Source organism: Nymphaea colorata, chromosome 3 (assembly GCF_008831285.2).
Source record: "Nymphaea colorata isolate Beijing-Zhang1983 chromosome 3, ASM883128v2, whole genome shotgun sequence".
NCBI classification, from domain to species: domain Eukaryota; kingdom Viridiplantae; phylum Streptophyta; class Magnoliopsida; order Nymphaeales; family Nymphaeaceae; genus Nymphaea; species Nymphaea colorata.
The window spans coordinates 21,518,911-21,528,782 of NC_045140.1; the positions used below are offsets into that span (position 1 = coordinate 21,518,911).

Here is a 9,872-nt window from a genome sequence, read left to right on the forward strand (position 1 = left end):
CTCGTCATCATCCCTAGATTTGTCAAATCAAGAACGGAAATCCTGACAAAACCCTGATTAGATTAATAATGGAGAGAGAGAGAGAGAGAGAGATCATGTTTTTGATGTGTTTCTCATTGAAACATTGGCTCCATCAGAAGAATGGACAAGTATCCAGCAAGTAGCGTTGCCCAAGAGATCATGCCTAAAACATGCTAGGGACATGGAGAAGAATATGGGACACGTAAAATAAAGTAACGAGAATGCTATTAAAAAGAAGAATATCCTACCATGGTGATGGCACCATTTCTGAAACAAAACGTGGAACAGGTCTGGTAACACCATCCCAACAGTTGAAAATCATGCAGCGACTGGTCCGATGGGTTACGATAGAAGAGTAAAAGTCGTCATGTCATATGGATGAAGTCGCAAAGGAATTGCACTTACCTACTCTTCTTAGAGTTGCCGGTGTACCGATAAAAATACAATGACAACCCAGGTGAAGGGCTCGTGACTGGGTAACATAGGAATGCGAAACAGCGACAAACCTGATCCTGGCTCACTGGTTTCACATGAAACAGAGGCAACCCGATCCCTGCTCACTGCTTTCACATGCAATGAGATTTTTATTTAAATTGTTAACAGAAAGTACATCTAAGCAAACATAGCAACAGTTTCCACAACTAGAAAGCTCCAGTGACACACATACATACACAAGAAATAACAAAAGAGAAACAAAGTCGAAATACTTCCCAAACCTCGAACCTGAACTTAAGTGAGAAAATTCAAATTCACTTCCTCTTTAACCACATGCAGTTCCATATCCTTGAGCATACATTTGTAAGGTTCCCACAAGCCCGCTGTATCTTCATCGCAAACAACCTCCCTTAGACCTTCCATTTGCTTCACAGATGCAGGCAGCTCCGTCACCTGCAAACACCACCTCATGTTGATCTTTCTCAAACCTGTCAGGTCACCAAATTTATCAGGGAAGCTACTGATGGTTGCACAGTCAGACACATCAAAAAATCTGAGGCTCTTTAGTCTGCATAGCGAGTCTGGCAAGTCTTCCAATGATGTGCAAGCGTGCAGGATTAGAACCTCCAGATTGCTTAAATTACCAATCCTCTCTGGTAGCTCAATTAGATCAGGGCATTTTGACAAACTCAGCTTCTGAAGTTTGATGATCTCACATAATCCAGGAGGTAGACGCACCAAATTACTGCAATAGTCAATCTCGAGTTCTGTGACCTCTGGAAACATGTCTGCAATATCCAGTCCTGAGTTGCAATTGGCCTCATCAACGTCACAAAAAAACAGTGATAACTTTTTTAAGGCCGGCAGTGGCACTTTAATTGCAGAAAGGGAGGAGACCAATATCCTCTCTAACCTGATTCTGCTAAGGTTTTTCAGAGAATCCAACTTTGGCAGACCACTTAGATCTGCGGGGCTCAAGCTATGATTTGCAACAATTAGAACCTTCAAATTTTCCATATTCTCCAAAAAAGGAGGCAAGTAATAAGTCTCAGACATGAAGTTCAAGATCATGACTTCAGTGTTGGGAAGTTTCATGTCAAACCAGCTTGAAGAATTCATCTCACCTACAAGGAACTTAAATTGAACATTATGGGAAACAAAGATGTAAGATCCTCATAGTACAAGGTGTGAAGGATAAACTATACCTGTGTGCATGGAAACAACCTGTCCCAGAAAAGGTTGATAAGTGTGTTCCTTCCAGCTATTAGGAAGTACATCTTCTCTTTGATTCATTAACAGTCTGGCATTTTGGTTTACATGGGTGCCCTTAGCAGAATACATGGCCAAGTCTCTTAGTAGATCATGCTGAAAAACAAACAGGTCATTGAAGATTCCATCCTCAACAGCATCATTCCTACATGAATCACATTCTTATCAGAAATATAAACCAATATGGGGTTTCATTTAGCAATAATGAATGCAAGTTGCTCACCTAGTTCTTTCAACAAGAGTCACCAGATATCTGGCAGAAAGTTTTAACAAAGCCACATAGGCTTCATGCTCACTTAGGCCATATAGTTCAATCCACATGTCGATCAGGGAAGTTGCTGGGATCTTTTCATCCTCAGGAAAGCAGCCTAAGTCTGCAAAGCATTTGCGAAGTTGATCATCTAGAGAAGTTAGCGTGGTTGACAAGCAGTTGAGTAAGTCTTTGTGGTCATCAAAAACTCTGTCTCCTTGCCTAAGCATTTCTACTGTAGAATGCCAGATTGTCAGGGGTTTATGCCTCAGTGAATGCCCTATCACTTCCAGGGCCAGCGGCAGACCTTTGCAGCCTCTCACTATCTGTGTATATACTCATGTAAATATCTAGTTGGGAACAGTATTGGATAGAGAACATTAACCAATGCCCTTTGTGTTCTAATGCACAAAGGTGTTCAAGAACACTCTATGGGCAGATGCAAAAAGAGTACCCAAAAACATACACATCTGTTGGAAGCAGCATTGGACGAGACCAAACTGATTGCCTTGGGCTGCAATTCTAAACCTGCACTAGGCCGAAAAGCATTGGACTAGACCAATTGCAAAGCCCCACTTTCAGAGTTTAGTTCTGTATTGAAAATGGTGAATAATTTTTAAAGGCTTATAAAGGGAGTTGTCAAGTGATTGGTTGTCTTGGTTCTCAACCTTTTTTAATGTTAAACCGAAGCTGCTAAGGAGCGGGTTAAGATACACTAAACCAGGTTGTGACATTTGATAACAAAGCCGGTTCAATAGTCGGACCTGGGGTCCCACACATGTAAATGTGTGCCTTAAGGAGGGTGGCTTATAACGTCCACTTGCAGAATTTAGTCTCAGATTGAAGATAATAAGGAATCTTCAAGAGCTTATAAAGGGATGTCGTTAAGTGATTGGTTGGTCTAGCAAATTCGGTTCCTTTTACAAAAGGGTTAAGAACTAGGACAACCAACCACTTAACACCTCCAAGATTCATCACAATCTTAGATACGAGATTAAACTTTTGGGATGTTATGCCAACACTAGCCTACATTCCATAATTCCATATGAGTTGCAAGATAAATCCTTGCTCAGGTCTGACCTCATATGTCCTCCTTTTTGGTAACTGATTGGATATAAACTCTCCCTTATCCTCCTTTCCCTCTAGAAAAAGAAAAGAAAAAAAGAAAAAAAAACTTTGCATATGTGCCTGCACAGGAACATGGAATATGTATATGCACATACAAGGAGCATATTTAAGTAGATAAGGATCCATGCAGGCAAGTCTATAACCATAATCCAAATGTATTATAGATTCAAACTTAGTTTACAGCACGCCAGATGAAAATACCTGGTAGGCAAACTCCTTATAGGTGTCACCGAAGGCATTGTCTTGAACAAAAGCTGAGTGACAGAACAAGTCCATGGAATCCGACTCTTTCAAAGTTCTTAGAGAATAAGTAGAATCTAACAGTTCAAATTTTGTCCGTGATGTGATCACTGTTTTCAGATTTGGAATTCTGAATATAAGTTTCTCAAGAACTGACTCAGACCAAACATCATCCAAGACCACCAAGACAGGTTGCAGTTCTGTGTAACTCAGAATGTCTGACAGCTGCTTCACTGCATCTTCCTCGTTGAAGAACCTAGGCATATCTTTTGCTTTGACCAACTGTCTCCACATCCTTTGGAGGATTCCAAGTACATCAGGTGAATTTGAAACGGTGAAAAAAAAGATTCTGTCCTTAAAAGTTTCTGAAAAAGGAGAAAAAAAAGGCTAACAGTAACTACAAAATCTTTACATATCAGATCTGTTCCTTGTAAAATACCCACAGATAGATGTCACATACCTGCTACGGTTAGGCAATATTGGGAGCGTAGCTGAAATGGAACCAGAGTGAACATGCGGACATACAAACTCTAATGAAAATGGCCCACCACCCTCACTCTGATCTCTATCTCATCATAGTTATAACAGTTTCATGCATCCAAACTGCTGGACAGTATGGGGAAGTCAATTACTAAATAGTAAATATTCATTTTTCCCTCTCTTTGGTCCTAACAAAGCCCTATACGCCGCTTTCATTAGCACAAAATGAAAAGGAAATCTGGCAAACTTGGCTTATGAAAGATCAATATGTCAAAAGCAAAATATCATGACAAATGGAACCCAAGTCCTAAATTTTTCATTCATTGCAACTCGTGCGTCCCAGTTGCAGATATTTCTATTGAAAGAACAGAGATAATAAACACAAATAAATTAATTTACCAACAATTAGTTCAGAAGTACTCTCATAAATACAAAAATCTACAACCAAGGGAAAAGGAAGCAGAAGATGGGAAGAGTACCTCTAACTATCTTGTCTCTGCAAAGCATTGAGGCCAAGGTTGTTTTCCCACACCCAGGAAGACCACAGACTCCAACAACAGATACATCTTTCAGAAACAGTTCTGTTTGCAACTCTCTCAAAGGCCCTTCCAAGCCAAACACTTTTTCTGGAAGTCTGGGTGGCCCATTAGTAGAATTACTTAGATCCACAACCATGCCTCTCTTTCCACCTAAGACATCTAATTTTTCGTCTAACCCTTTCAATGAGAAAAGTTTCTTCAAGTCCACCCATGTATCGGTTTGTGAATTCGCCTGTGAAAACCTCAAAATTTCGGTCTCCAGCTCAGTTAATCCTTTTGCATACTTGTGCTTCTTCCAAAGATTAAAACAGCAAAGCTTGGAACACTTAAGAACTAGCTCTTTACCTTCTCTCAGTTGGCAGCAGAGACCATTCATATCTTCTCTTTGATGATCGGTCAACACCATGTCTAGTCGTTTCGCTTCTTGAATTAGAGGACTTAGAGATTCCAATGCATATTTAAGCCGCTTCATATGGTCTTTAATCTCTGGAATACGAACTTTTGCCTCCAAAACAGCATCCAATAGCTCTCTAACTGCATCGGCTAATGCTGCGCCACTGCTTAAATTGGCCATCGCAAGATGAATTTGTAGCAATGCAGCAACAAATATACCTGCACTAGAAATAGAATGTTGAATAATTTACCGTTAGCCACTCCCTCACATACCATCAACCATCGATGAATTTTGTTATAGACTGATAACGGAAGTACATAACTTCATGAGAATAACACATCGGTCTTCCCCTTTACAGAGCAGACAACAAGCTACAGACAGTTATTCACATAATAAATCATTTTGTTATAGTACCAATTATGCGTATATGATCGACAACTTGGACAACCAGGAAATTAGCCGTTAAAACTTGCAATCGTGGACCATAAAATTTGACGGCTCGTATCTTCTGTTAGAGAACTTCCATTGGGCATTACCGTCTGTGCAGTTTAGTTTCAAGCAAGGGATATTTAACTTGCCCTGAGGTGAATCCAGATGTCAAAAGACAGCTACGACCGCAGACAATTAATGGTTTGTTGGACGAGACCGAACATCATGCGTCTCAATCTCTTAATACAAAGACCGAATTTCAGCGACTAAGTTCGTAATTAAGACAGTCGGGAAAGATGAACGGGGAAAATTCACTAATGGGACAAACATCCAACTCCTATAAAAGAAGAAATTGTTAAGATGCACAACGCCAATAAATTAAACCCGATAACAGCCTGCAATCATTCAAAGCAGGAAAACAAATACTGTCTGTTCCTTTACATTTAATCGTCCAAAAAACTTGGTTGTCAGATGAGTAGAAAAACTATTGCACGAGGAAAGACGAAAACAACATTTAAATTTCCAAAAAGAACAGCCAGAATTTCCAAAAAGCCCAAATAAGGCAGAAAAATAGTTCCCCATATAATATCACTCGGAAATAATAACTCCCAAATTTCAAGAGAGAACAGTAATCAGCAAACAGAAAGCTAGGAGCAAGACCATTTGTTCACTCGAAACGCTAGACCACATACCTGACCTTAAAACCCTGGTGTGCCGCTCTAGCGTAACCCTATTGAAGACCTAATGTTCAATCACCACCAGGAAAAGGGATATCCTCCATCTTTCGAAATTGCAAAGTTTGGAGACAAGTAAATGTGAACGGATCTCAGGTCTGTCATTTTGTTGCATATGCTCATCCATAGTCTTAGACTTTGCAAGCCCACGCCTTCGGAAAGAGGCTTTATGTGCAAACCAGCAAGTGGATAATTCTCGCAACAGGCAGGATCGCTTACAAGATCAACATGAGGCCTATCTAGCTTAATCGGCGACGGCGGTATATTGGCTCCAACGGTCGAGAATAGACTACAGCGATGGAATGGCTCCAACATAAGGCCTACCTAGCTTAATCTGGTTGAGAAAGGAATAATCCTTCGACGAATCCCGCCCGACTTGCCGGACCTTCCTCGACGTCTCTCGAGTAGAAAGGACTGGAAAGAGGCTTCACACTTATAAGAACTTCACAACCCCCCTTTTATCAACTTGTTTCCTTCGCCATTTCCTAGTACGTTGGCGGAAATTGGGTACTCAATGCGGAGCCCTCCATCCAAGAGAGAGAGAGAGAGAAAGAGGTTGGAGAAATCCTCAAACAGATATTAGATCTAAAATTCACCTCTTAATTCTTATAAGAAGTTGGAGCTATTACTATTTTTCCATAAGTTATTAGAAATTAACGAGACATCATACAAAATGAAGGATGCCATGCACCAAAATAAAAAAACCTTGTTCCTATAAATAATATCGTTGATGAAGTTTCAAATGACCTGGTAAAACGTAAACAATCAAATTCTCTAAATGGTACATTACTTTTTGTTTTTCATTTTAATTGGTTCATGAATCAGGTCTAAATTGTAGATATATTTGTAACATGAATGATGAATAGGTCTGAATTGTAGATATATTTGTAACATGAATGATGAATTAGGCTTGAATTGTAGATATATTTGTAACTTCAATAAGAGGCGCACATAAAAAATCTTGAGACACTTAACAAAACCTCATGAATAGTACTTTCTTAGAGAGAGAGAAGGACAGAAAAAGCAGACCGAATGAAAAAGCATTAACAACAGATGCTTAGTGATAAGAAGTTAGTGAAGTACAAAACGAGAAAAAATAAAAGCTAACAAAAGAAAACAACGAAAGATAAAATATTAGGAGATGAGGAAGAGGGAGGAGGGAGACTAAACTGCGGCGGATGCGACCAGTACAAAGCTCAACCTGAACTCAGACCGGACCTCGTACCCTGACGAGTCTCTCAACACGCTCCAAAGGAGTGAGGGAAAAAAAAAGTTTTGAGAGAGAGAGAGAGAGAGAAAAAACTTCTCTCAATGAGTGAACCTAAAGTTCAGCATTACTAAAAAAAAACGCCAACTTCCAACAGTAAAGTGAAAAGTTGACAGTTACCGGCCAGGTCCACTAAAACCATGTAAATCAGAGCGTGACCAAGAAATGAACAGACCAAACCAACATAACAGTGAAACGTCATAAGGTACTCTTCCATCAGTTGCAAAGTGCCCTCTTATAGGTTGTAAAGTCAGTTTTCTTTCTTTTTTGTGTGCAAAGGAGGTATTTAGGCTTGAAATTGCAGGCCTGCCGTCCAGGAGTCCCACAAAATCACTGATGTTCTCATGGACTGAAAAAGCAACGTGGTCGTTCTCCTTCGTCTTTTTTACTCTTGTTTGCTCTTGTTGGAATTTCATTTGAGCGCGTCAACGTGGGTCGCCGGACCGCAGGCGCTGCACATGTGTCGTTTAACTCACAAGAGGCCACGCAACTATCACAAGTGTTTCTTTCAAAGCCACCTCAGAAAAGTGTGTTTCTCTTTTCCTATTCCATAGAAGCCCGGAGTTCTTTCGTCCCTACCCTTTGTGCTTCACCGGGATTTCGTTTCAACTTTTAAATAATGTATCGTCTATGTTGTATACACCAACTACACCCAGTCCTAAGAAAGCAAGAAAAGGAAGTGTAGACTATGTAATGCAAGTTACAGGTATAGCCAACTGTTTTTTAACATAAAAGTTACTGTCCAGACAAAAAAAAACTGCATTTTTCCTTTGTGGTTTAACCACATTTTAGTACCAGGTAACACAACAGAGCTGAACACTTTCTTTACGAAATTAAGTGGAGAGGTGGGTAGCTCCGACCATACATTGTGCTACTTTATAAAGTAAAATCTAAAGAAAATTTAGGACAATCTTTTCAAATGATAAATTAATAATATTCAAATAATTTCACTAATTGATATATTGATTAAAAACAAAGACGTAAAATAGTTAATACTATTTAAATAATTCTATCACGCTTCATTGCCCTATTGGATTTGTCAATTATCTGACCCGACGCTAATGTCAGAACATTATAACGATGATGTTCTCAGCACAACCAGATGCAATAACGGATAATACTTGCTTACATGCACTTGCACCATGTTGGTGAGCAAACCAATATGACACTACTACTGAAATTTACAACATAATTCGTGGTCATATTTGATCATATAATGGGATCTCTTGGTTCATGACAACTGACCCTTGGATTCTTTGATTCATGGGACGGAAATTAAAAAAACACACTCAATTTCGGAAAAAAGGTGATGACATTAAACTGCTTGGATTACATGTAAAAAATGAAATTTTAATTATAAATTCAAACGTAAGTAAGCTTTAAATGCGGCACACTTCTGTTAAGTTTTTAAACTGCGATGCTATAAATTATTGTTAGTTGTAAAACTCATAAGTGATTTGAGCGCTAGTTCATATCAACAGAGCTTACCAGATTTAACCAAGCAAAGCTGAACGATTGAGATTGTAGAAATATATTTTTACATAATCTTGTAGACAAGGTTTGTATAAGATCCCAAGACAGCATCAGGCAGTATCTTGTTTCAAAATATTAGCAATCAGAATTCGACGGTGTCCGAACCGGTTTTGGAACCAAAGCCTTTTCCAAAAATAATGAGAATCGGAACCATCTAATAAGATTAGTGTTGCTTTTAGACTGGAAAATAGAAAAACCTGAACTTTTTAAACATCACGGAAGATAGAATGAACGAAAAGTAGACAACTAGAAATGAACAGTTGAATATTTGCAGGTATTGGCCCGAATCAACTGATTGTCATTTTCTATGCATCGTATCAGTCGCTAACTGACAAGTCATCGAGATCGAGGTCGCGAGAGAGAGAAACGATAATTGCAAAGCTGTTTGTTGATCGCGTACCTGCAAAACGACCGATCGATCAGCGGTCCTTCGCCTTGCTAGCTCAGACTTTTTTCCTCGAACAATTCGCCCAACGCTGACGCACGCAAAGAGATGAAGGAAAGGCTGAGCGAATGAATCAATCCCTTTCTTTCCCAGCCCTCTTTCCTTCATCCCCGGACAATCGTTTGCTTCCCGCCCCTGCCATTTTAAATAGGTTTAAAAATGAGTCGGATTCGAATTTTCAACGAGTCATATTCATCCACAGAGTCAGACATGCAATTTCATGGCCTCTTTCTTGGATCTCAACATCTCATTCACTCTGTCATGATTGTAGATTTGCATCGCATTTTCGACCTCTTAATAAATATGCCAGACTTGATTTGAATCACTCATTGAATAAATCCAACTCATATGCCTCCAAGGGATGAGGCTCCACCACCCACTTTCAGCTCAGCACATAGCCAACCTAGCGGTTGTGCGACTCACTACATTAGGCGCATGGGGCAAGATGAAGTCTAAGCATGACTTTTTTAGATTGGAAGGAATTTCCTTCAGTTCGCCTTTTAACGTGGTAGCAAGGTGGTCCTCTTTCAAAAGACATCTGGTGACTTAACGAGCTCTTTTCCTAGACCGTAAAAAGTCTTCAAGCATGTTTGATAGCCTCTTTTCGAGAGAGACCGTGGAAAGAACCACTCACCTTACATTAGAAAGGTAAAATTTTGATGGTTTCTTTTTGGGATCTCATAGATCAAATCAGCTACATGAAGGTAT

General features: G+C 39.6%; 1 protein-coding gene across 7 annotated transcripts; it reads right to left on the reverse strand.

Moving 5' to 3' along the window:
• Positions 1 to 585: 585 nt before the first annotated feature.
• LOC116250576 (probable disease resistance protein At4g33300) lies at positions 586 to 9,143 on the reverse strand. Of its 7 annotated transcripts, none has more exons than XM_050076963.1 (6): positions 9,120 to 9,143; positions 4,303 to 4,974; positions 3,305 to 3,708; positions 1,949 to 2,301; positions 1,662 to 1,870; positions 586 to 1,580 (listed from the first exon to the last, which is right to left on the reverse strand). In XM_050076963.1, the coding sequence occupies exons 2-6, from the start codon at positions 4,934 to 4,936 to the stop codon at positions 751 to 753; spliced, it is 2,430 nt and encodes an 809-aa protein (XP_049932920.1). In that variant the 5' UTR covers positions 4,937 to 4,974; positions 9,120 to 9,143; the 3' UTR covers positions 586 to 750. The 7 variants fall into 7 exon arrangements, with proteins under 7 accessions (XP_049932920.1, XP_049932918.1, XP_049932919.1 ...); XM_050076961.1 differs by lacking the exon at positions 9,120 to 9,143 and adding an exon at positions 5,883 to 6,479; XM_050076962.1 differs by lacking the exon at positions 9,120 to 9,143 and adding an exon at positions 5,883 to 6,479 and having other exon boundaries at positions 4,303 to 4,979.
• Positions 9,144 to 9,872: the final 729 nt, after the last annotated feature.